The sequence below is a fragment of the Populus nigra genome, chromosome 8 (genome assembly GCF_951802175.1).
Source record: "Populus nigra chromosome 8, ddPopNigr1.1, whole genome shotgun sequence".
NCBI lineage: Eukaryota > Viridiplantae > Streptophyta > Magnoliopsida > Malpighiales > Salicaceae > Populus > Populus nigra.
The window spans coordinates 21748579-21776075 of record NC_084859.1 but is presented as its reverse complement, the minus strand read 5'-3'; the positions used below and the strand labels follow the sequence as shown (position 1 = coordinate 21776075).

At 35.9% G+C, this 27497-nt stretch overlaps 3 protein-coding genes, 1 long non-coding RNA gene and 1 pseudogene across 5 annotated transcripts; 3 read left to right on the top strand and 2 right to left on the bottom strand.

Annotated features, from left to right (window-relative positions):
- Positions 1–3357: 3357 nt before the first annotated feature.
- Positions 3358–6346, bottom strand: LOC133702201 (uncharacterized). Its single transcript, XM_062126471.1, has 2 exons — positions 5303–6346; positions 3358–3833 (listed from the first exon to the last, which is right to left on the bottom strand). Exons 1-2 carry the CDS (start codon positions 5653–5655, stop codon positions 3770–3772), a joined length of 417 nt encoding a protein of 138 aa, XP_061982455.1. The 5' UTR covers positions 5656–6346; the 3' UTR covers positions 3358–3769.
- A 4934-nt stretch (positions 6347–11280) lies between these two features.
- LOC133702054 (lysine--tRNA ligase, chloroplastic/mitochondrial) lies at positions 11281–17291 on the bottom strand. Its single transcript, XM_062126230.1, has 14 exons — positions 16927–17291; positions 16362–16580; positions 16151–16262; positions 15889–15997; positions 15528–15585; positions 15197–15265; positions 14044–14151; positions 13627–13719; positions 13403–13507; positions 13036–13242; positions 12701–12795; positions 12252–12342; positions 11795–11971; positions 11281–11709 (listed from the first exon to the last, which is right to left on the bottom strand). Exons 1-14 carry the CDS (start codon positions 17164–17166, stop codon positions 11617–11619), a joined length of 1776 nt encoding a protein of 591 aa, XP_061982214.1. The 5' UTR covers positions 17167–17291; the 3' UTR covers positions 11281–11616.
- Positions 17292–19144: 1853 nt separating this feature from the next.
- On the top strand, positions 19145–21496 carry LOC133702055 (uncharacterized). Its single transcript, XR_009843648.1, has 2 exons — positions 19145–20103; positions 20979–21496. It is a non-coding gene; the product is annotated as an uncharacterized LOC133702055 (long non-coding RNA).
- Positions 21497–23186: 1690 nt separating this feature from the next.
- On the top strand, positions 23187–25238 carry LOC133700622 (uncharacterized). Of its 2 annotated transcripts, none has more exons than XM_062124199.1 (2): positions 23187–23342; positions 23920–25238. In XM_062124199.1, exon 2 carries the CDS (start codon positions 23942–23944, stop codon positions 25022–25024), a length of 1083 nt encoding a protein of 360 aa, XP_061980183.1. In that variant the 5' UTR covers positions 23187–23342; positions 23920–23941; the 3' UTR covers positions 25025–25238. The 2 variants fall into 2 exon arrangements, with proteins under 2 accessions (XP_061980183.1, XP_061980184.1); XM_062124200.1 differs by having other exon boundaries at positions 23200–23342; positions 23904–25238.
- On the top strand, positions 25039–26484 carry LOC133702045 (uncharacterized; annotated as a pseudogene).
- The last annotated feature ends 1013 nt before the right edge of the window (positions 26485–27497 follow it).

The following is a 27497-nucleotide window of genomic DNA, read 5'->3' as shown; positions in this document are numbered from 1 at the left end:
TTATGAATAACAAATTTAAAATGAAATTACAGAAACTACAAGAGAAATGAGGAACCATAAAGAGTACATCTTGATTAACTTGCATAAATTTGAAGAGTTATAATCCTATTTATACACAATACTTGACTCTTGAATAGCCAATGTTATGAAACAATCTCACAGATTAAGCCTCGTATCGAGTCCCTCGTATTAAGCCATAACTCAAGCCTACACAATCCCATAAGTCGAGTTTACGCAATCACACGCATAGTAGTCCGACACATTCAAACGAAAAAGATATGAGAACAAGACAAACCTGTTTCTTTGAACATCAGAATTAGGATTCTCAGTTCTGGATTGTGAACTTGTTGAATATGAGAAACAAATAGTACTATTTAACAGCCAAACTAATTGGAAATATTGTACTTTCAACATGAGTATGGTTATGAAAGTGACCATGATCTTAGGCTGAGGATTGGTGTCAGTGAAGACGAATTGGAAGACCCTGGGATGGTGCAGGCAAGGGATGACATGTAAGTCTCTCATCACGAATCAGCAAATCCCATTTCAATCTCTTCACAATATTATGCAGGAACACGAGTATTTGTGGTCTAGCGTATTCATTCCCCATGCAAATCCTTGCTCCCCCACCAAATGGAGCACGCGAATATGGGGCAGGTGTCCTGCTCCTTCATACCTGGAGTGATCAAAGTCTTCTGCATTTGAGAAGAGAACTGGGTCTTTAGTTGTTGAGACAGGACTCCAGTGTAGCTGATGCACGCAGATCAAAGCGTAAGTTTTATGATCAAGACAATCTGACAAACTTCGACAACTTGTTCAATTGCTGCATAAAATTCATTCTAGAATACAGGAGAGTGATTGTACATACCTTCCATCGTATTGGGATTGTATAACCTGCACAGGTGAAATCATCTAAAGCCTCTCTAAAAGTACCACGCATAGGCAGCATCAGCTCAGAACTTAAGAGATCACATTCCATGAGCATCTCATTTTCTGAAAGTCCACCCATTTCAACAACTCTCCTGGTTCTTTAGACTTGGCAATATCAACCTGCTCTGTTAACACACGGAATCAAACTGTAGTAAGAAATACGAAAAACCCAACTCAAGAATGGGGAGGCTATATCTTGTGGAAACATGAGCCCTGTAAGTTGTCTGCAATCATGTTGTAGAATTTGCTCGAAAAAACCGTATGCTTTAATTAAGATGACCTACTGACCTTTCTAAAACATTTTGTACTCTTACGGAAATTCTACAAGATACTTCATGATACATGTTTTGACTGATGTATTAGTGTCATGACTACCAAAGAGAAACAGCAGCATGTTGTCGAGAATCTCATGACTACAAGATGCATCTGCAGTCACAAGCAAATGTTAAGAGTATCCTAGTATACCTTCCCAGTGTGTCCTAATATGGTTTCGTGTGGCCAAATCCCTCCTGTCTATGAACCGCTTTGAGTGCATCTCGATCAGTGAGTGTCAAGACTATCATCCTCATCCTCTTAGCGTCACCACCAACTACATTAACGAAGCTTGACTTCAACAGCTTCTTCAGCGAACTTGGCTACCATCTCGTTCTCATTGCTAAACAACAACATGTTCCCAGCGAACACGGCCATTGACTCTTCGAAATTCCTCCTTATAGTTAATCGGTCTTATAGTTAATCGGTTGGTTAAATATGATATTAATTTTATTTATTAATAAATATTTATTTATTTTTAATATTTATAAAATATTTTATTAATAAATATAATATTTGATTAATAAATCTGAGTAAAGATAAATAGTCATTAGAAAAAAAATATTATACAAAGAAAATTATAAAATTATTATAATTATAAAATTCTCATTTCATAAAAGTATTGTTTCTAAATGTTTTTTTACAATATTATATTAAAGATTGTATATTAATTAGAATTGTTGAAATTGATACATATTATGTTTTTTCTTTTAAGAAAAGAAACATTTGTTCTCATAAGTTGCGGTATGAAAGATACGTAAAACTAACATGTATGTGCTTGCTATATAACATGTATACTGAACTTACCTATATGAGAATTCTATATAGAAAGATCATTTGTATCTATGGAAAGGTTCACATGACACTTGTGTAAGTGATTCTCAGACTTAGGATCATAGTTTTTAGACTCGGCCCGGGTTTCGAGTTTTGACCGAGTTGCCCGGGTCAATTTTTTTTAAAAAAATTAAAACAACGTCGTTTTAGTAAAAAAAAATCAACGGATGCAACCAGGTTTTTGACCGGGTCTTGCCGGGTCACACCGGATTTTTCCTTCCTCTATTTTTTCTTCAACCTGACCCGATTTCAATCTTGGGTGGGCGGGTCCCGAGTCGATCCGTCTGGCCGGGTCAGGTTTCAAAACTATACATAAGAATTTTAGCCTTGATTTACTTCTATTTAAATTTAAAATTATTTTAAATTTGAATTCGTTTTTTTTTCTATTTAAGTAGAATTCTAAAGTATGGAAAAAAAAATAATGGGAAAAACTTATGGGGACCATCCATTAAGTCATGGGAGAATTGAACAACCTTGAATATATTCTTTGGGAGGTCTGAGCAACCTTCAGAAACTATCTTTTGTTTTTTTTACAATAAAATCTTTGTAGTTAATTGTTTTTAATTCAATAAAATTATTATTGTTATTGACAATTATCAAGAATGAGTAACAACAAACTCGAGTGTCAGATTCCAGTGGGTGGCCAAATGGACACAATGAATGATTCAAACTCAGAGCAGCCACCGGTAAAGCTACCAGAAACAGATGACTCATGGTTTTCATGGCAAGGTGCGGGGATTGGATATTCAGTAGGCTTTTTTGCAATAATAGCAATCATACTTTTCACTGGGCGTATAGGCAAGCTACCATCTCAAAATGCCCGCCGATCATACTGAAGGGCAAAGGTTTAGGTTTGGCTGAGTTTTTCAATCCATGGTCAAACAACTAGGTCCTGCTTCGCTATACTGCTGTCAACAAGGGATCAATGGTAACAAGTGCCTTGCGTTCTACGAATCTAGTTAGAAGTGTCAAGAGCTGCAATTGCAAGAATGCATCCAATTGGGCATGCTATGTCCAAATGAACTGTTCTACAATTTGTTCGCATTCTTCAAGCCTGTGAAGTTCATTCAGCCCTTTTTGGTAGTTTAAAATGGTAACAAACACAACATTTTACTCTTCGTATCCGTTACTACTAATCAACACAACTTCAGAATCATTAACCCACATGCAAAGTAAAACAAAATCAGATAAGGAAATAACAGATGGTGCAGTGTTAACTCACTCTAACCACAGTCTAGTAATTTTCATGAGAAGGAGGTCAAGTAAATTCATGCAGAAACATGCTATAATAACAGCTTTATAAAATTCATTGAGGGAATCATGAATCTAACATGATGATAAGTACCCAATGTCATAAAAGAAGTGACTTAACAGGAGTTAGATTGTGAACTTGTATGTAATGTCATACTTGCTAAATGAATGAACCATTACATTGTAAAAGAATTGGAAGAGACAATATTTTTCCCATTTCACATCAACTATTTTGACTTCTCTCCTGGACATATTTTGATTTGAGGGTAGATTCAGCAGAGCAGAAGTGAATGGGAACCTGATCTAACTCCACTTCAGTTTCTTAGAGTCTTCCCTAGGGAATGAATAGACTGAGAGTAGTCACAAATTATTTTCATCTTTCTCTTATAATTGATGTAGTCGCTTCGTAAACTTGCACAAGAAGGATGCTATATAATAGATGTCAAAGAATTGTACAAACACAGCCCCTATTGCTCTGATCTTCACTGTCACTATCTTCTGTTTCACTGTTTAAAAGGGAAAAACAGATTAAAAGATATATTATTAGGTTGGGAACAATCCAGATATGAAATATATTGGTTATAAACAATCCATAAAAATAGAATTAAAAAAAAAAAAAAAACTAGAAGAGGTACTGAAATGCTAGAAAAGCAGCATTGTAGCGTGTTGTTTAGAGACAAAAGCAAGTTGCAACATGCATCATAAAAATGCAGATTTTCTATATGATTAGAGCTGCTAATGCGACAAGCAATTGCACTCCTCTAGGGGTTGCACAAGATTCAGGGGATTAGGACCTTAATTGCCCCATAAAAAGTGAAAATAATTACATATATCTCAAGCAAATGGATTGTCAACGTTTTCAGGATATGTTCTTGACAATGTTTGCAGTCATGTGATGCAAGCTGGATGGCTTGAAATCACTTGATCAAGCCAATTTTCTATACAGTTAATGCACAAGCAGTAACAGATTAAATTAAGGATTTGAATCCTTTACAGACAGAAATTACATGGCAGAATCCTTTAGACGAGTCAAAATACCATCGCTAAAACTCAACAAATAGCTTATACCATCATATGTGTGCACTATCCTCGCATTCCTGCTCAGGAAGAGAGTGGACCAAGACAGAAGTCGGGAACCTAAAAGAGAGACAAAATTGAATGGAACACAAAATGCTGCTAAATATTCTTTTCTGTTAAGTCAATCTCTTAACTATATCATAGAATCAACAAAGGATTTCCATTCTTCAAGATATCACAAAGAAGGAGATTAATATGGCCATCTCTAGTCTATTCATATGTTCCCTGGAAATCATTAGCCCATCCCAAGCAAAAACTTATCTGATCACATTGAGTTATGAACTTAGGATGCCATTGTCCTCGTTTATAAACAGATCAATGTAAGAGTATTGTTTTCTTGGACCAATTAAAGCTTACTGCTTTCTAACAATTCTAACAATAAGAACTTATCCACCACAGAAAATGCAGCCTTAAGAAGGAACTTCCCTTCCTTACCCTAGAAGAAGCTTCTTTGCACAGCATTCAACACCAGTACAACAACAAAAACAACAACAACAACAACAAATGCTATAGCTGAAGGGACTAGAAGTGCTACAGGCAGTTAATCAATGAGACCATTAACAGAATTTGATCAAACCATTCTTACTTGTTCATCCCATCTCCAACAAGTGTTCATAATCCCTACAAATAGGACTTTATCTTTTCAATAAAAATTTCGGCCTATCAGTATATTATATGACATTAACTAACATTTCCTAGCACCAAATTTATCTATAGCCTCATTTGTTTTTCAATAATTAGCACACGGATGGAAAATTAGGAACATTTTGGGCTGCATATCAATCATCCCATCCCAAATTTCATCAACTTCAGCAAGTGCACTTTATACAGAACTAAACATTGCATTGTACAAGAAAAATGTAGATAGAGATAACAGAGACCACAAAAAAATACAAACCTGGACTCAAATTCCCTGATCTCAACAAGTTCTTTCCCTAAGAAATCTATCCACTGCACTTTCTTCTTATCAACCTCTTTGGAATCAAAAGCTGCCCTTTTTAGACTACTTTTGAGGCTATTCTGAGACTCTGGCTGCTTCCCATCAACACCTACACTCCCTTCCTTCACCTCAATGGAATCACTAAGCACGTGATTATCATTAGAGGAGGCATCAGCAACTGATATAACTGCAGTTGAAGGCACATGAGGACTGTTTTCCAATTTCAATGGTCCTGGTGTGTATATACTAGGAGAGGGTTTGCAAAAGCAAATGAAGGACGGACAGTGGATCTTGCTGAACAAAACCCTCATGAACAAAATATTTTCTTTATCATCAATCAAACTACAAAAAAATTAGCCCATTTCATAACTCCAATTCAAAAGCATGGATCTAAATCTTGAAACTTTTCCTCATTGAATTTCTATAATTTGAATGAAAAACAAGCAAACCCAACAAGGCGAGGTACAAAAGATAATATCTTTCAACAGACAAAACTGTTGTCAACCTAGCAAAAAAAATAGTCAAAAATCGAAGAACATAAGAGCAAAATAACTTGTATTGACAACACAGAACAAAATTAAACTCAAGTGGGGCACTTGTTTGAGTTTACAGATCAAAAGGAGGAATCAGGTCAAAAACTTTCAGGGAAACAAGTAAAACCCAGAAACAAGTTTGAGTCTTTAAGGTATTTGGTGATAAAATACGAGACTCAATGGACTCCAAAACTGTCCTTCCAGAGTTACAAGACCTCTGTTTCCACTATTTCAATGATAGAAAAAGACAGCAGTTGTAATCTTAACTAGACAGAACAAAATGATGTAAGATTAATATTGCAGGAAATGACAATGCTACCCCTTTCATTTCACCTCTGCACTGTCAATCAATCATGAAAGAAGGAGCAAGAAATCTAGTCAGATATGTAAGAACAAAAAGAAGGTGAAAGCTTAGAGAGATAGAAAGAGAGAGATCCTATGATTTGGAAGATAAAAACCAACTGTCCAAATATTCTGTATATTGCAATGTAACTGTTAGTCCCTCCAAAAGGGGGATTTGATTCATCAGTAACTGGCTAAATATTTTATTATAAAAATATAGTCTATATTAATAAAGTATAAAACATGGCAATTGCCTTGCCTTTTCACCACCCAACATGTCATTTTGCAAGAAGGAGAAGGAGGAGAAGAAATTATTATATTATGAAAAATATTATTTCCCCCTTGTTATATGAGCTGGTTTGACAAATTCTTTATGCAAACGCAAAGTAAAAACAAGATTATAAAAGATTGTGGTCACTGGAATGGGATATGGGAAGAACAAATGTAGGAAGATATCCTCCATCATGGATTACAGCATTGCCAAATATAATACTGTTCTCGTATAAAACAAATCACATTTAATTGATTAGCATATCTCAAGTAGCAATATTCAAAGAACATAATGCTTCAAGATTGTTTATCTTTTATATTAATCTTCTCTTGTACAAGCACCTTTGGCCACTATAATTCTCCTAAGGTTTGCCTAGCAAGCAATTAAGCATCCTTATCTTCTTATCCAATGATTAGGCATTAAAGTTTCCAAAGCAGATGAGGTCCCCAGTTACTAATCACGATCAAGTAGACTACTCGTTAGAGTTTTGTAGCTTTATATAGGTTTTTTTGAGTCAATGACTATTGAAATTTAGAAGATTTATTCCTTAGCTTTCAAGAGTTTGGATTTATTCCTTATTATCTGGATTAAGATTTCTAAGGAGTTTAGAAGATTTTAAGCAAAAGCAAAGCTACTGCTTTATTGAGTCAAAGGCTCATGCTAGCCCCTCAATTTGCTTTCCTCTTTATTCTTTCTTTAGTTGCCTCCTCAACTCCATGGAAAATCTATCTAGAAAGCTTTTCTAGCAGACACAAAAACGACTTTTGAGAAAAATATAATTTAGTCCCTTTTTAATGATTTTATAAATTAGCCCTTTCGATTCTGAATAACACAAGTTAAAGGTCTTTTAATCCATGTTGATAGTTTATTTATTTTGAGATTTCTAATTATCCTTTTTACAAGCATTTTTAATCTTGTTCAGTGGATGAGATTGGAAATTTTGATTAAAATTGAAGGGCATTTTAGAAAGAAAAAAAAAGACCCAAGTTGTGAAAAACAACCAGCAGAAGAACTTAGTTAGTCATGAACAAATATAAAAATATAGGGATGACATGGTACAATACATTATTTTATTGAAAAACAAGGTTCAGATAAAATAATTTACACAACTTTTGATGAGTAACATGGATGACATGATACACCTTTTGACAACATTGCTCTGCCACCATCAATCAAATTGGTTGCCCTCCTTTCCTTTGTTTCTCTAGCACCATCCCATGGAAACCACGTTTAATAAATATAAAAAAGATATAAATTATATTATTTTTTTGTAATTAAGTTTTAAAGAAAGTATTTTCATTTAAATTCATATAAAACTATAATATATATATCGATTAACCAAACATTTTAGTCGAGGTAAAAGGAGCCTAAGGGTGAGCTAGATGTTCGCTTTCCAAGCTTGACTGGTAATCAAAATTTAACAGAGAGCACAGTCGCAATCTCAACCCAGCTGCTAAACCAAAGTCCCCTCTAGTCACATAATCCCTCCACTCCTTCATGTTTCCATAGCATCAAAACACCAAATTTCTTGTAGGGAATTCCCCATCTCACTGTTATTTGTTTCAAGATCCTTAAGATTAGAAGTCTTTGGTGGGGTTTTGAGAAGATTTAGATCAAGCATCTTAAAATAACTAATGATGATAGAATTAGGTACAGGCACTCATTATCAAGATGTGCAACACGTTAACACGTCAAAAAAGTGGAGCGTAGATCGAAATTCGAATGCTAGACATTTGGAAACCACATTATTACAGAAGCCAATCAAAGGTAGTGATGATGCAAAGCAAAAACACACAGCCTTGGTAAAGTTTGTGACATGAACATGGGTGTCAATTTTGACACCTTTTCTGTGTTTTTTTGGGACAAACGCATGCCCATGTGTTTGATTGTGGGAGCATTGGCCCCTCCCCTTGTCTTGCATGATATCATAACCACATGTATTACCTTTTACAATAATAGATACTGAGACTTGCTAGGTTTACGAAGCTGTTAAGGTTTTCTGCTCAAAGTGCTCCATTGTTGCCTCAGAGGACCTCTCCCATCAATTAGTGGGCATATAGGACAAAGTGTTTTGGAATGTGTTACTCGGGTGATCTTTCAAAACTGTACATCATAGAAAAACAAGTGGCAACCATCATGCCTGCTAAGCAACCATCCATCCATTCAACATATTCTGCCACCAAAGGACATCTCCAGTCGCCTTTGTCGTCGCCAACAATCTTCATGGTAAATATCTAATGCATTAAGAGACATTAGAACTGTTTCTCAAGGTAGATAAAATATAATACTTGCCTGGTCATCTCACAAATTATCTTGTCTTTGAAGCCCTAACAAAGTTGGAATCACGGAGTTGAGAAGCGATGTAGCCTATTATATAACCAAACTTCACCACCAAAGCGTGACAGACAGAGAAAGATAAGAGAAATAGGACCAGCATGAAGTGATCTCTCCATGTGGGATAGAGATAAAAAGAATAGAGTTGAATTTTCCAAGATTAGAAGTGGAGTGGACAGATCAATGGAGTGTTATCATCACATGAAACAATTTATCAATCTATACAAATTCTCTTAAAGATTGAGATAAATTAGTGAACAGATCCTTCAGGAGCTGTATCCATTTCTGAATCGAAAGCAAAACACAGGTTTTTGTTTTTATCTTGACTCTGTCTGACAGGAGTTGTGAAAGATAAGTTCATCTTTACTGGCCACCATGGACTCATAACTAGCATTGGAGTTATTGTTCAGCTCGTTCTTCAAAAGAATTCAAAACAAAATAAATAAGATGAATCACAATCAGATTTTGCATGACTAGACGGGAAAATAGCATGGTGTTCACAGAAACTGTTTGCAGCTTCAACAAAAGGCCATGCCTTCCCAGCATTTAGCCAGTACTTGGAGCATGTGATCAGTTTGTCAGCAGCAACCCAAGTTCACTCTCAGAAGGTTTTAACAGCATTCACAATTCCCACACCTTGGTAATCTTAAACTGAAAACCTACCTTTATGGTGCCATAAAAACTGAGAGACGAATGGTCAATGAAGAGTTACTTCCATCTTCAGCAATCAAAATTCCAAAGGTCATAAGAATGCTTCAAATGAAAACCAAGTGCTTTTCCTTAAGTGTAACAGAAAGGATTGCAAGTAAAAACTCATAGCGAAACCCGCAGATAGGCAGAGATATCTTCTGTTGTCACCTTGCTGCTTCACTGCCATCCAGTACTCAGTTTCTCCTGAAGAAAACAAATGGTAATGTCTGAGTGGATGATTTATAAGAACATTGGAGGGATGTTGTATTTTCCAATGGCTTGAATAAGGCTAATCATGTAGATGTCAACAATCATGCAGATGATACTGCAGTACCACTCATCTGCAGCCTATCATGATAATCCCAGGATAAATAGAGGAGACTTGTGAGAACTCCGGTTGAACAATCTCTACCTGAAAAGATCATCACCACTATTTTTCCATGGTTTTACTGCTATCAATCTCAGGTTCATCCAATTTAATGCAGTTGCTCGCTCCTCGGATAAGAAAGCGATCAAGAGAACCAAGAACTACCATTCAAGTTTCAATATGATTTTCAGCATTCTGCAACCATAAAAATAACAACTTGGAAAGCGTTATTTTCTTATTTGATATAATTAGGAGTTTTCTCATTGTAACAAAATACAATCTTTAACTATGAACATTCAAATACCATTGCTATTCCACAGTTGCCCATAGCTTTAAACTTCCATGATGACACCAAACATTAAATAATGCACAAGGGGCCAAAAGAAAAGAAAAACATCATTCATGTCATTCAGTAAACACAGTGATCAATCAATTCACTCTAGACAAAACAACAAATTAGCAAACTTGATATGAGGTTAAACCAAAATCATATCACATATGTGCCCGAAAAGCATAATCATCATAACCAATTATATATACATAAAGATCAAGACTTTCAAGAACAAACACACCGTCTATCCACAAAATTAGCATCAAAACAATCAATCCTCTAATGGGTTTTCCTCAAATTCAATAAAGATGAATCCCAACACATCAAGAGATAACAAAATATTGAACAAAAAAGAAAAGAACTTTTTATGGTCTCACAAGAGCATGTCTTTGTCCAGCTTCAAATGAAAGCATCTTATGACTGATAGCTTGAGAGTATAAACGAGAGAGTTCCTAGCAAAATTTCCAAACACTGAATACAGAACTTTATCACTCTCATCTACGATCACTGCTCTACTTTCCACCTTCCTCTTCCTTGCCATTACTTTTATTTTTCCTCCCTTCTTTATGTGTGATTTTTGCCACTTAGTAGTTATTACAGTTACAATAAATGATCGATTCCTTTTCTTTTATGTCTCTTCGCTTCTCCAGTGCCCCACAGAATCCCCACTATGGTCTTCTATCTGGCACGACAAATGAACTGAAGTAACTGAAGGTGGACTGTTTCCAACTTAGAACCTTCAAAACTTGTCAAAAGTCTCAGAGTGAAATAGACTAATGGAGTGTATAAACACACACAGTTGCACAAAGGATCTTTCGTAAAGAACACACATGAACTATTGGATTAACAGAACCAATCGTTAAAAACCTTGTGATACAGCGTCTCATAGTTTTTTTGAATTTTTTTTTTAATATTTTGCTTTTTTTTTTATTGAACTGCCATTCGAAATAGGAATGCTTAAATGCTAATGGAACAAGAGATGGAACTGATAGACATGCATGCATCTTTTGGAAGGTCCATCTATCTTTCAGTACTACTGCTGCCACTGATAATCCGAGGCCATAAGTCTTGATGCTTTTGATACGTTTCTTGTTTATAAAAAAGAGGTTTAAACACAGTTCAATGCCTTGAGAAACAATGTCAATCTAATGGTTGTGATCATTATGTAATGGTAATGTCTTAAAAAAAATTAAATAGTCAAAATATGGGTGAGGATGACGAGGCATGTGAACCTCGAAACCAGCCTTGCACCCAACACAGTTTGAACAAGGTCCGGTTTTGCCTGCTCCTGGTCTGACCACAGCTAAAGTGGGTCAAAGCCCGACTCAATCTTCGTGTTGATGCCAGATGCCCAGAAGGTGGGTGAAATTGCAATAGCCAATCCACCAAGTCGTTGTATTGAATCTACTGCTGAATCTTGAGGACGGGAAAAGCAATAACATCTCGGATACTTGCAGAGTTTGTCAACAGCATCACCAGTCTGTCTATTCCGAGTCCCTGGGACAAAACCATTTCCTTCCATCATGATTGGCTTGTAAAAATAGATATAAAGAAAATTATAGAACAAAAAAGATGGTCATACCATTCCTGAAGCTGGAGGCATTCCATATTCTAAAGCTGTTAAAAAGTCCTCATCAAGGGTTACTTCATACGATTCATCATCGTCTTTCTTGCTTTTGCCATCTGCACCATCTGCTTCTGAAGCAACCGAAGCTCTCTTCTCATTATGCTGTCTCACTTGCTCTTCCAAGCGTCCTCTCTGCCACCATTTAAAATTAACAGTCTTATCTTGTCTTATAATGGAAATGAAACTATTTGTTTTTCTCTTCTTAATGAAGCTTTATGTCATCTATATGCTAACCAAATAACAAGAATGGAATTATAAGAGTCCAAGCAGACATTTATTAAAGCACAAAATGAAATAATTCATACAGGAAAAAAAATTAAATATCCAAAAATGTCAGAAAAGATTAATAGTTAAAAATGAAAGAGCAGCTGCAATGAGAGAGAGCAAAATAGTAAGCTGGCACTTAAGTTACCTGATCCATGGGATCAGTCAATTCGGAAAATGCATTCGCCATTTCACGACCACAGATGAATAGTTCAAATCTCTCGGTCAAGCCTTCATGCCTGTTGTGGAAAGGGATAACAGATTACCAAAAAGAATTAAAGAAAAAACTGTAACAATTGTCTTTTCATTTATGATAACCAATTTTTATTTTTTTTCATCTCAGCAAACAAAGCCACATGCATGCACAAAGAGTGCATATTACATAAAGCAGTGGTTGCACCAATATGCTTCTGCTCCACACCAAGTTCATGCTGGAGTCTAAGTCAATGAAGTATAATGATGAATTAAAAGGATAACTTCACAAGAAAATCCAGGAGTTCAAGTATGAATAGTTAAGTGACAAATACTCGTATGCTTTATAACACTTGAAAAGAAAGAACTTCAACAGTTGCATCGTTGGCTTGTAAATTTTTGTACCTTCGGTGTGGCTTGGCTAGAGGAGATATCTCAATAGGATAGTCCAAAACAAATGTGGGTTGCATGAGCTTTGGCTCTACAATGATTTCAAAAAGCTGGCCAAATAAATTAAATGATAATCTTCAGAATGTGCAAAAGATATCTTGTAAAATAAAATATAATAAATATACCCATGTCAAAAGACACTAAACATTTTGAGCAATAAAGCATTTTGAAGAGCCTGAAGACAGAACTCGCCAAAAAAAGTCCAAAGACAGAAGAAGCATTCAACTGGAAAATGGCTGAAAAAACAAATTGCGAATATAATTGAAAGAAGAAACTAAAAGCATATTTACCTCATTAACGAGGTGCCCAACAGAAGGACATGCTGCAATGGCAGATTTGTCTTTACCTTCAAGTCCAGATCCAAGAGTCCTCAAGGTGACATCTTTAGCAACTTCAAGATCATCACCCAAATCATTGAAATCAATAGCAGTGGCTTCTTTTACAAGATTGTGCATGGTTTCCCTTCTCCAGGGCCGCTCTAAACAAATCTCTACACCCTGCATTGAAGCAGTACAAAAGTTTTGCAGAGTCAAAACCAGTCTCTCTGAGATGTTATTAAGTGGTAAATTGATAAAACGTGCATAAGTTTTTCAAGTATCTTCATGGAGACATAAAATAAACTCAGCAGCAGAACTCATGTTGCAAGAGTGTCATTGCCTGGTATTCTAGGGTAAGCTTGCCGTGAACAGCAAGAGCACATCGAGTGACAATTTCCTCTGCCATGATCATCATGCTCTGGTAATCCGAATATGCTTCATACATCTATGATCAAGCTAATATCAATATGAATCAGAGCTTCACTCAACAAAATAAAACATCAAAATGGATTGCATACAGTTCACAACAGAAATTGATTGGATATGATAGTACCAAGAGATTACCTCTATGGTTGTAAATTCAGGATTATGACGCGGTGAAAGACCCTCATTTCTGAAAATTCTGCCAATCTCATATACCTTTTCAAATCCCCCAACCTGCCATTACAAGTTACAAGTTTTGTTAAGTAAAGCTGAAAAAAGTTACCAATTAAAGAAGAATATACATGCACTTGAGGTTTTTCCTGTCCCTTAAAGGAGAACAGATAAACATGATCAGGAAATCGATTCAGTGTTAAAGTCTCTGAAAAAAATGAAGCTATAGGAGATGAATGGTAAATGATCCACTGTCGTGTTTCTAAATCAATGGATCCTGTTATAGCCACCTCATTGATAACACCTTTTCCCCTTTTTCTCTAAGTTTACCAATAGAATATTTTTATTAGAGAAGTTTGTAATAAAGATTTAAGAATATAACATCACCAGCATTCTCTTTAAGTGAAGCTCAGTTGCAATTCTAAGGTAGAGATCCCTTCCAAGTGAATTGTGATATGTCACAAATGGCCTAGCTTCGGCTCCACCAGCTGCTCCCTAGTAGATCAAATCAATTAAAAACCAAGTTCCAAAACATCAAAGTAGAAGAAAAACTAATAATATATTGCAGGCAATAACAAAAGACTATTGTATAAATATGGAGAGCATCAATGACAATATGTAAAAGAAAAGGAAACAGAAAATGAAGTGAAATTTTCTAACAACTTTCCAAGCTCCTTTCTCACAACTATCATTAAGATAAAGATACAAAACAATTTTTAACAATAAAAACCAAGTACATGAATCTCAAGCAAAAACCTTCAGCTACTAGATGCTTAACCATATCTTTGTGCAGCCAAAACCCCCCTAAATGCTCTACACAAGACATGCATATCTTTAGCAACAAACTAAAAGGAGCGGATCCCATCCTTTTACCAGATAACCTTTTTTCTTTCCTATACACAATAGCTTACAACTTAACAGCACGCAAAGTGAATCAAATCTCACATCAAAAAGAAAACCAGCATATACATGTGAAGTCTATTTCTAAGGAGAACCCTCTACTCTCCCCATATGAAAACCACAACAAAGGCAAACACCACCATGCAATGTGCAATTAGTGTCCCAAAAGTCCCAACAAGGTAAAACCAAAAAAGATCGCAACTCTATGCTAATCAAAGACAGGCCCAAGCCTAATGATTTCTCAAGCCTTAGCTTTTCCACTGTTGGTTTTGCAAAGGTTCCAGGGAAAATTCATCATTCTTAAAAGGGTTTTTGAAATATACAAGGGTTGCCCCAAAAACCTCCGGTGGTGCCCTTTCACCCTTAAGGCATTAGAACCTGATTTTTTCAGACTCCCGTCTCTATCTAATCAAGATCACTTAAGCTTTGAAAGTGAAAGTCAAGGATTTTATCACACTTGGGAGGACACCTAATGAAAACTCTTCCATGTTGTCCAGACTAATTGAGCATGCCATTTCAGCAATAAACAAAATCAACTTTGAATACACGAAATAAAATACATTGCGTCTTGCCCATAAAACAACAGATAATCAGATGAAAGATGCCAAGACCAAAAAGCACTGTGGGGATAGCAACGAACCTGGAGAACTGGAGTCTCAACTTCAACAAAACCTAACAATTCCACAGTCTTGCGAATCTCTGAAACAATCTGCCAACAGAAAGTGGAAAAAAAAAAAGAGTAGCATCATTACATCTTAAGCTATTATGCATGGCGACAAAATCAGTGCATGAGACAGTCTCACTCCGGTGATAATTAAATGGGATGATCGAGAAACACAAAAGCAACTGGGTGTTGAATCCAAAGAAGAATCACAAAAATTGCAATTTTTCAGTTCCAATTTCAACAATATAATGCATGAAGAGAAGAGAAGGAAAGGGAAAATTTTACATGGAGCGGTGAAAAGTATCACCTTTGCTCTTTTACGGAACACATCAGCAACTTCAGGATTTGAGATCATATCAACATACCTAAACATTGATGATATGAGTGCAGGAAATAACAAAAAAATAAATAACAAATATAAAATGGAAAAATAAATGTACACAGACTTATATCATTTCAATGTCTCATTACCTTGTCATGCAATTAGGAGACCCTTTCAATAATATTTTCACATAGTAATAAGATCCTCTGCAAGACTTTTTAATTAACTCTACTATTAAACGAGTTATCAAGTGCTGTCCATAGGAAAATTTATTCTTGATCGCATTACCTTGTCACAAAATTCAGGCAGTGTTACTCAAACTAAAAAGAAATTGAGCATTCCTTACCTTTGACGGTAGCGCTTATCTACATCAGTAAGACCATGATATTTGTCTGGCAGTGGAAGCAGAGACTTCGTAAGAATCGAGAAAGAACTCACGCAAACAGAGAGCTCACCTAAAGGATTAGCCAGGAAAACAAATGAAGTTTAACTAATGTAAACAAACGATCATAGAAAGATGTTGATAAGGTAAGTTGAATGTCAAGGTTCAAGAATGAATGCAGGAAGCAAAGCATTCACCGAAGCTAGTCATATATTTAAAAGGTTACCTTTCTCTGTGCGCTTCATTGAGCCATTCACACCCAATATATCACCAACATCAACATGTGCTTTCAACTGCTCAAACTGATCATTCAAAAGCCTATCCTTCTCACAGTAAAGCTATAACAAAAGGACTTAATAATTTTAGCTTGTGCTCAACTTGCAAGGTGAAAAACAAAAATCTTACAAAATTTTCGAATCAAACTGAAATCAGCAAACCTGAATTGTCCCAGAGTCATCTCTAAGAGTAAGAAATGCAAGCTTTCCAAAAGCTCTACGCGCAACAATTCTCCCAGCAATAGATACTTGATCACTCTCACCATTCGACTCTTCACCATTCGCTAAATATTTGTATATCTCTTGTAGGTGATTGGCAGTATGAGTCCTATCCCAGTTATATGCATAGGGCTCAAGTCCTTTGCTCCTCAATTCTTCAACCTACAAAACATTCAAAATAAAATCTTAAACAAGCTCATTGTCCTTGAATCCAAACTTCAGAAACTTAAAATTCACCACTAATCATCATTCAATTACCACACAAAAACAAGAAAGAGATAACCAGCATCCTTCTATAAATGATTAATTCATAAGAGAATGTCAACATCCCAATTATTTTTTCTATTGAAGAAAGCATAAAATTTGAATCCTTACAATAAATTTGAAAAAAAAAAAAAGGTGGGGGCAAGAAGAAAAAACAACCACCCCAGTAACCAAAATTGACTACAAAACTAAAACAACCAAGAAACACAAAATGGGCACATAAAAAACCAAAAAAGATGAAAACCTTTTTCAAGCGAAGGGCACGAATGGCATCACGGTCAGAAGTGGAGGAGGAGGAGGACTGGCGGCGGTTGCGGCCGGCAGTTCTGGTGGTGGTGGTGGAAGTGGTGGAGCAGCAGCGAAGGACATGAGTGGAATAAGAGTGTTTGGTGGTGGTGACAGAAGCGCTGGAAGAAGCAAAGTGAAGGAGATTTCTGAGAGTGAATGGCTTTGAAGACAGACTCCAAATTTTCAGTGCCTCCATTTGTTTCTGTCTTTGCCTAGCCTTTGCTGCTTTCTGTATTTTTGCTACTTCTATGATATTATCCTCTGCAAGGAAGAGGAAAGCTTGAGAATTTTTCAGAGCCCAAGAATTTCCCTTTTGTCTTGAACCAGCCCGCCCACTAAAGGTCTCCTTCGATTTACCCATCAAAATATTTGTTTTTATTTTTAAAAAATATTTTTAATACTAACATATTAAAATAATCTAAACATATTTAAAAAATATTAAATTAAAATAAATAAATAAATAAAAAAGTTATTTTTTTTTGAAAGGTTGCAAAACGCAATGCTAAATAAAAACACATTGTAATGTATTTTTTAAATTATTAGAGAAAAGATTTAATATTGATTAATACAAAAACTGATGGGAAAATATTTTCTATTATTAAACAGAGAAATTTGATTGGCGTTGATTTGGTGTGAAAAATAAGTTTATACACGGTAATGAATAATGTGTTTTTATATTAATTATATTTATGTTGGAACTAATATCTAAGGGTACTTTTGAGAATAAAACTAATATGATATGGATATAATATTTCTCGAGAGAAAGAAAAAAACAATGACAAGACAGAAATTATATCTCAAGATTCAATCTTACACAGGTTATTTACACCTAAAATGGTATATATAAAATCAATTTCTCTATATATTTTTTTATTATAAGATAGGCCTACAGGGACACGTACGGGAAAGTCTTTGACGCCCCCAGTTACTATGCTCGCAGATTTTTTTATTTATTTTTTCTATGTGCGTTTGATTCATCGAATGTTTACAGATGTGATCTACTGGCTTCACTGTTAAACCTTCTATCCTTGTTTTTGATAGCACAATGCAAAGTATTTTTATAAAAATATTTTTTAATTAAAATAATCTTTATATATATATATATATATATGAAGATTGGAATGTTGGGTGCACCCGACTTCTCTTCCGTGTGTGTTGCTAGCCAAAGGTCGAGCCTTGAATTATGACCCCAATTTACTTGGTCCAAACTACAAGGGCAATATCATATAATTCAGTTTCTCTAAAGTACTATGATCACAACTCACATGAAGCATCACAGCATGGAACATATTACCGATGAAGAGGAACTGCTCCTCCAGGGTGTGTCCGGTGTTGTTAAAGATCAAGAATAAAGTCCACAGGATCAGTTTTTTCTTACAAAATTAACTAGCTGTGTTTCAGTTCTAGCAGCCTTGTAATGTCCCAAATGGATCCGTGTCCAGAATATTTCTTGCTATCAAGCTAATCCCACTTTGATTGTCAATCCAAGGAAATTGACCCACCATAAATTGGCCATGACCATTGGCAGTAAAAAAATAAATCCATATCTGTGTCACTACCTCTAATTTCTAAGCTTCTAATCTTTTTAAATCTGAAAAAATCGCAACATGAGATTGAAAACTACCAGCAAACAAAGACAAGACAGTAACAGCCAAACCCAGACCAAAGCTACAGTTACAGGCAACAAAAAAGAAAGTTAAGACAGTTTAGAGAGAGATAAAAATCTGTCTTAAAAAAAAAAAAAAAGAAAAGAAAGATCAGAGATCAAAGAAAGAAGAAAAATGGTGTTTAACAGCTTGATTGTGTTATCAGTAGCCCATAAATCAGCAGACGTATGGCAACGAATAGCATGCATGGGGTTACAAGATCAAGTGAGCAGTCACCAGCTTCTTGATCTCGTTTGCTGCTTCCCTCTTCAACAACTGGGCCGTTTTTCTCTTTACATCTGGACTTTCCTGTGCTTGCCACCACCTGATTCCTTTTTGTCTTCTTACACTTATCAATCCACATCATCAGATGATGATGACCATCCTCATCATTCATATGCTCATCATCATCATGATCGTGCCTCTTCCTCTTCGTCCTCTGCTGAAGTTGAATACTTATACTATGACTCTGACTGATTTACTCCAATTTGTATCATCATTTGTGCACGGTAACTCTCTCTCCCTCTCGATATATCTCCCTTACCTTGTATTATGTGTTTAATTTGTTTCTTTTGTTTTGTGGGGGTTTTTTTTTAGAGGAAATTGTCGGGTTTTTTAGGATTAGTGTTTCGTAATGATTTAGTGGAGATGAGTATATGTAGTGAGTTTGTGCGGCTTTTTTCAAGATTCTCTTTTGATGCTTCAATCTGGCTTTTCCCCTTTCTTTTTTATGTTTATGTGTGCATGGTTGCATCTTGATGAGTGATGACATTGTTAAAAGGCTGAGGTCATAGCCATGGAGAAGATTTGAAAAGAAAAGTTTGCTTGCTATCCTCGGAATTTGCTGGCTTGTATGTGTTCATATGCCATACAAAACATTGAGGGCCATGTCCGTTTTGAACTTGGATCTAGTAGGATTCCACTAATTGGTGATTGTTGCTTTTTGTCTTAAACTTTTTTGCTGTGAGGATGCTGCGCAGAACCAAAGTTGATTCTTGCCTATCCAACATCATCTTACCTTGAAAAATTGTTATATTCCAATTCCAAGACGCCAACTTTTCTCTTGATATGAATGAGATCTTTATGAGTAGCTGATCTTCTTGATGATCAATTAGTTGATCACCTTAAACGTTTTAGTTTACCTATTAGAGATAGAAGATACATAATCTAGAAAACTTCACCGCTGATCTGTTGATTGATTTCATTGGAAGTGCAATTGTCACTAATCGTACTACTTTCTCAAGTTTTCTGTTGAAGAAGTTTCATATTTTACACAGAAACTTGTTGTAGACTGCTTAGTATCTTGTCTATGTATGCAGATGTAGAATTTATCTTGATAGAGGACTGGAATAGATGACTGTACACACGTTTCAACTTCATCTGCAACATAAAAAAGGAGAGTTTCCAGCTGAGTAAGACAACTAAAGGGATCTTGTTCATGTTCATCTTGTTTGTATACCAGTCGCTGTTGACAGCGCTGAATCGTTGTAAGTAGTTTATTTCTGATTTTACGAAATATCATATTCCATGGTTGTGTTATAGCTAAGACTACAGGTCCTATGCAAAATATATGATAGGCAACTACGTGTACATATTTAAGTTCTTGGGAATCCTTGTTTCGTTCCTTTTGAATAATTCTCTACACGTGTGACCATTACAAAATTGCGATCTTGGCCTTATTTCATTCAGGTTTTTTTGCGTATCCTTATTTAATCTTGTTTCTAATTATACAGGTGTGTCAAATCTCAGAACTCTTTGGTTATTGATATAAACACTGATAGAAATTCTGGTATGGTCATAGATGATGGGATAGGATTTCTATTCAAGCAATTGAAATAAATCATGAAAGACTGTGCATGAATGCTTATAGACTGAGTTGCTTTCAACTAAATTGTTCTTGGAGATTAAATTACTACCAGCCTCACAAAAGAATTGTGTTGCAAACAGACTTGTTATATCATATCTCACTTTCATGTACCTTGTGAACAAGGAAAAACAGAAAAAATCACTCGATGCATGAATCTTTTTGCAGCTGTCTGCTCTATCTTGTGTGTAGACACAAGCATGTCCTTTTATAGTGTTTTTGTGTACATCAGTGGGTTTTCATCTTGTTCTTTTGGCACCTAATAAGACTATACTCCCCTTGTTATCATCCTGAAATTTCTTAGTTGTGCATTTGATGGTGCAACGATGTCAGCACCTACTTTGTAAGTGCTCTATAAGCATGTTAAACGGACTGTGAGAACTTACATGGGTGGCTAATCTATAAGCAATTTAGCAAAGGTGTGTGTGCAGGCACACGTGCACGTGTGCGTGCATATTAATCAGTATTGAAGGACTTGTGAATTTTCTTGGGGTGCAGATTGTGTTGTGCTGGTGGAGAAACAAGAGTTTTGCAGATTCCCCATTAGATGGATGGCAGTGCACAACTAAGAGAATTTTTCACTTTTTTTCTAATGGCTGGTGAAGTGCTTTGGTGGTAGAGTACCTTGAAAGCATATATACTAGAATGCATTAATGTGATTCTATATTTATTAGCCATTTTTCTACAAGCAGATCGATGTAGGATTTCGATATGGTGGGTGAAACATGATTCTGACGATGATTTTGAGTAGATGGCTCGAAGATTTCATTGTGAAAATGGGATTTTGATGAGAATTATCAAGAAGACATGTTGTTTAGAACTGTAATTCTTCCCACTCTTGGATTGTTCAGACCAAAGGAATGCTGTTGTTTTAGGTTTTACATGAATCTGGTGTTGTGTAAGCTTCATTTTATTGTTCCTAACAGTTTATGATTAAACCATGCTACAAACTGGATTCTCTCCGTTAGAATTCATAAACAGTTTGCAAGTGCAGTTAAAGCAAGTTGCGTTGCTCCTTCGTGTGCTATTCAAATGGAAAACATTCTCTCTCGAGAAGGGAAGGAACTTGTCTCTTGCCATTGCAATTGCTATCTCATCCATAATCCATATGGCTTAGAGAAACAGCAAGAACATTAAGAATCACTGTTCAATACACCCATTCTTTCTGTAATGATTTCATATGAATGTGGAAGATCAATAATTACTATATGTACTGCTAACAAAGATTGAAGAACTACTCAACCTCAAACCACTGTTTTATAACTGTATATCTAGATCTAAACCACTGAAGAAAAAATAAAGAGAAAAAAAAAACCAACCTGGTTGACCAGGTTAACCTTATGACTCGGTTAATCTAACCCAATCAAAATCCAAATTCATAATCAAAGTCGAAGCCTTTCATTAAGTGTGTTTGGTATTGTGGTTGTGGTTTAAAAAAATTATTTTATAAAAAGTAATTTTAGTTGAGGTTGATTTGGAAAAATATATGTTTGGTTAAAACTGTAGTTGAAATTGAGGTTGAACAAAAAGTAGTTTAATATGTTTAGTTAAAAGAATGCTTTTTAAATTGAGGCTATAAAATAATTAAAAAAATATTTATTAATATTGATGGTTTTTAATTTAAATATTGTAGATTTAAGTACTGTTATTACATCATAAAATAAATAATATTGATATCAAATATTTTTTATTGTTCCATTAAACTATGTGCAATTTCATAACGTACGAAATCTATCCAACAAGGACTATATTTTCCATGGTTTTTTAAGCGCGCAACAACATCAAATAAGATATCATCAAGAACAAAATTGAGGTTGAGATCAAATTCTACAAATGCTACGTCATTAAGCAATCTACTTCTAATTTTTTTAATAAAATACAATTAAAATTAATTTTTTTTAACCAGGTTGGACCCGGCAAGAATAAAATTGGGATTGCCTTCTAATTTTTTGAATAAAACACAATTAAAAAAATAAAAATTAAATTTTTTTACTGAGTCGGACCCGGTTCAATGCATTTAGCTTTGGACCAGACTCGGACCGGCCGGAACAGTGGAGAGTGACTTCACTGCTCACATAAACAGTGGAGTTTACTCTCCACTGTACAAAGACACAGCAGGAAGAAGCATAAAAAAATTGTTTCAGATGAACCTACTCTGTACACCTCAATTTTTATGGGTCTCATACATCAAAACACAACCATTACTTATAACCAAACACTATATTATTGAATTTGATAAAAAAAAAAAAAATCAGCAGCTGTCGGATAGCCAAACGCCCTCTTAGTAACATATATGGCCCATTGGTTATTTTGGTATAAATTTTAATTTTTTCCCTATAGAATCATCCATGATACACTTTTGTCCTTACGTTTAAAATTTTTCATTGTTACCCTTCTAGTTCCAAAAAATTTCAAGTTACCATCAATCATTAGATATTCTATTTCTTTTTTTTCTTTGTTTATAGTTTTTCTTAGCTTCTTAAGTGTTTTTGTGAGTATTGAACATACATTGCTATTTTTAGACGAAAATTGAGGGGAATAAGAAATGCTTAGGGAAATTGACAAAAGGATTCAGTTGAGAAATTCAGCAAATGTTTAGGATCCAAATGATAAGATATGCGAGGTTAGGACTCAATTGTGTAAATATATAGGTCAGGTACTAAATTGAGATCTCCCCAAAATAAAATGGATTTGATCTAAAAAAACCCTTTATAAGTAAAACGAAGCGTTTTCAACACTCTCATCCAGCGATATCTCTCTGGCCTTTGCGTAGGCAGTCACCAAACTGATCGGTGCCCCTTTCTGCTCCTGCTCCTGCTCCGACCTCCGCCGTCCGGCCTTCTGCGTCGGCTGTGTCATGTGGTGAGTATTGTTACTACTCCTTTCTTTTTCCTTAACTCATGTCTAAAGTTAAACTTTGACTTTTGAAGCACAAAAGTGTGCGTGCGTGTGTGTGTGGTGCAAAGCTTATGAACTAACTCCAATCTCATCAAAGGTTTGGGATTTTTAGATTTTTCATGTACATAAGGATTGTTTCATTGAAAACACAATCTGGGTTTTCTTTGTTTGACTAAAAGCAATTAATTGTGTGGTTAAAGCTTAAAGCTTAAATCTTTATCTTTATAAATTGGTTTTCGTCTATACGTTCCTTTTCTTTTTGTATTGATAACAAAGCTTTTGATCACTAATTAGTAAGTGCATGTTTGGTAATGCGTTTGAAAGTGCCTGCTCCCGCTGAAAGCATCAGATTGATGCCTTTTCAATCCAAGAACACTATTGCAAAATAATTTGTACCCTTGTTACCATATATACAAAAACAAAAGGCTTGAATGAGGTTGATAGAGAACAAACAAATATCCATTGCAAATGAATAATCCAGTGCTTGAGGAAACAAAATGTTCACCAATAATTTTAATCTGTCAGAATATGCTTTTGACAGGTGATTACATTGAGGAAGAGAGATGAAGCTAGGCCTGAGCCGAGCATGTTTTTATAGCAGCTGTTCTGCATCGATTTTCTCTTCTTCAATCCCATCTTTAACAACAATTAAACCAAAAATTCCTCTCTTTTTGAGGCCGCTCACTTATTCAGTAACTTCATCAGACCTTCAAAAATGGCATGGATGGGCAAAAAGTCTTGCCTCCTCCGTTGGGTCGTCTTTTGTGGAATCTGATAATGGCCCTGACTCCACTCTTCTGTGCCGGGAGCTAAATTGGCTCCTAGAGGACTCACTTGAAAGCCGCTCCTCCTCCTCATGCTTTTCCTTTGCCGCTTGTAAATATGATACTTTTGATGGAATTGAGAATGTCATGTTAAGAATAAGTTTGGATGATCTTTACCAGTTATGGAAGCAGAGGGTTGAAGAGAGGAGGCCTTTCCAGTATATAGTAGGGTGTGAGCACTGGAGGGACTTGGTGCTGAGCGTGCAAGAAGGGGTCTTGATTCCAAGGCCAGAGACAGAATTGATCGTTGATCTAGTGAGCGATGCGGTTTCCAATAATCAAGAATTGGGACAAGGGTTGTGGGCAGATGTAGGTACTGGTAGCGGTGCTATTGCTATAGGTATTAGCAAGATTTTGAGGAGTTATGGGAGAGTTATTGCCACAGATTTAAGCCCAGTCGCGGTTTCGGTGGCAATGTTTAATGTGCAAAGGTATGGCCTTCAGCATGTGACTGAAGTAAGGCAAGGATCTTGGTTTGAGCCGTTAAAGGATGTTGAAGGACAACTTGTAGGTATTGTGAGTAATCCACCATACATACCTAGTGACAATATCTCTGGACTACAAGCTGAAGTTGGTAGACATGAACCAAGACTCGCGTTAGATGGTGGTGCGAGTGGCATAGATTATCTTCTTCATCTTTGCAATGGGGCTGCTGCAATGTTGAAACCTGGTGGATTTTTTGCTTTTGAAACCAACGGGGAGAAGCAATGCAAGTTTCTTGTAGATTACATGCAAAATGACATTGCAGGAAGCTTTTGTAATTTGAACATTGTGTCTGATTTTGCTGGTATCCAAAGATTTGTGACTGGGTTCCGTCAATGAGCAAATAACATAAAATGTCCCTTTACCAGCCACCAAGGAAGTTGCGAGACAAGTTTTGCCTGCAGTGTAACTAGATATCGTAATATCTATGAAATCATAATATCATCCTTATCAGTGCCCCTTTCTCATATCATTGATGACCGGAATACATTGAGATTCAAAAATTAAAACTTATTTGGCTAGTTTGGCATGAATGTATGGATCTTATGAGATACTTTTGCATGTAGAGCAACCGTACCTTCTCTCTCTCCAAAGGTGTAATTGTTTTTACCGTCCCGCACATTTGTTTGTGAGTGTTTGATCCATTACAAAAACAAATGAAGGAATACTGAGTCAAAGGTCTCGATTGTTTTCGCTTTTACAAAATCTGAAAAACTGCGTAAGAGTTGCGCTACTTTTATGAGTTTTGAATGTTTTATTTTTCTCATACTGTTGATAGAGATTTAGTTGTTCAAGTTCCAAATTTATGATAGCGCTTTCTCGGCCACCAAAAGGAGCATATATGATGTCTATCATATCTTTGACCCTAACATAAAATTGTAACTTCATGCTTTAAAATCCTGTATAAACTGCTTCACTTTTGATATATCACATATAAAGTTCAGTTTTGATGTTCTTTCAGTGGGAATGAGCAGTTTACAAGGACCTCCATCCCTTGAGAGAATGGCCAGAATTGAATTCTCCAGCTTGGTCTCTAACTGAACCACAAATGTATCATTTATGATGTGATCTGATGCAAACATTTGAATCTGGACCAGAGACATGAAAAAAGAAGTCTGCCTTCTAGATAGTGTGGTAAATAAAACTCCTCTGCAGGTCAAAATTTTGATTTAAAAGGTGGTGAACATCCAGAACAAGGGGAGGTTACATTTCATGGTAACAGAGTTAGCCCTCGAAGGAAATCAGTGGGGGGGCATGGTATGTTGAAAGGAGCCTTGATACGGAGTTTATTAAGTCACTAAAACTGTATTGTACAAACCAAATAAAAAGGCTGAAGGTTGCCACAGAGGAGGAAGTTGCAGATTTGATCAACAGTTGTCAAGACTCCGATGTTGACGTGACAAAACAGCATATTGAAGAGATTGTGAGGACTTTGGTTTTGGACTATGCGATCATGGAAGTGAAGAGTAATGGAATGGCTGAGTTTGCTTCTATTCCTATTGGTAAAGTTTGCTGTAAATGCATTAGCAAGGAGGGTCTTGAAGAGAAACCAAAAGCAGAAACAGGGGCATAAGCTTCCATCCCGTGTGAATTTTGTCCATGGATAAGTCATTGTACACCTGATGACATTCTCTCCGAAGATTAGTGTCTACTACATGTGGTTGGATTTTTTATTTCTCAGCATATTTTTCTTACATTTCTCTCATTGTTTTGCAGTTTAGATGTCGAAAGTCTTGTTTTCTGGATACCATATTACCATTTATATAATATCTTTTGCATTTTTGCTGTTGCTCTTTGAAGTCCCCCAATGCTGTTGCGTGCTGGAATGCCATTAAACTTCCTCATTATGAAGTTCTTCAGGAATAGCAGTTCATGTTATGCTAATACATAAAACTAAATTCTGTTGCAACTCCCTTGTCACTCTCATGTAATGTGATGTCATGAGGATTTTGCTAAATACATATACCTATTGCACCTTCCTTCTCCGGCATTGCTGGAACCAAAATGATGCTCGTTTGTTACGTTTTACTTTTTAATTTCTTTGATTGTTATCGCTAACCATGCTCTAAAGCAGATTCACCTTCATTATCATTGCTTTTCTTTTCCGTACATACTCCATTATCTCTTGAAGAAAGTCATGTTTGTGATGCTTTGTGCTTGATTGAAATATTTTAACAATTATGGCTGCAATTGTTATCTTTTTCATCCATGTGGTATTCTGATAGGAATATTTTGACAATTTGGAGTCATGGAAGAACTGTATGGGGACCGAGTTTAGGACACTGTGCGCAGGCATTTTGTTCTCGCCTGGCGTAATTTCCACAGATGATCCAAAGCTACTTATGATGGTTGTCCAATTGCTTGTCTATGTTCCTACCCTTCCTGCTTAAATTGCGTAAGCTGGAAAAAGCATTACAGAATGGACAAAAGTAGTTAGTCAATCTTCGGATGCTAAATTAGATATTGCATTGAAGATGGTGCTGGTTGTTGACTTGGGAGGTTTAGAGGAATCATACGCACTCTAGCTTCCATGGATCATTACTCAAATCAACCTCAACAGCAAACTCCCACCCAAAAGCCCTTATCATTAGGTATCATCTCATGAGTTTTGTGCCAAAATTCCCAGTACAGGTAAATGCAGAAGATAAACATCAGCAGAGCCGTAGACTGGAAAACATGAACAAGGTAGGATTATCCTACATGCCACACATACATTCCATTTGGTTTAGAGAATGAAAGACTTAATGGCAAAACATAAATTATCTACATGAACGTGTTACGAGAAATTGCAACGAGCACATTGTATACCCTC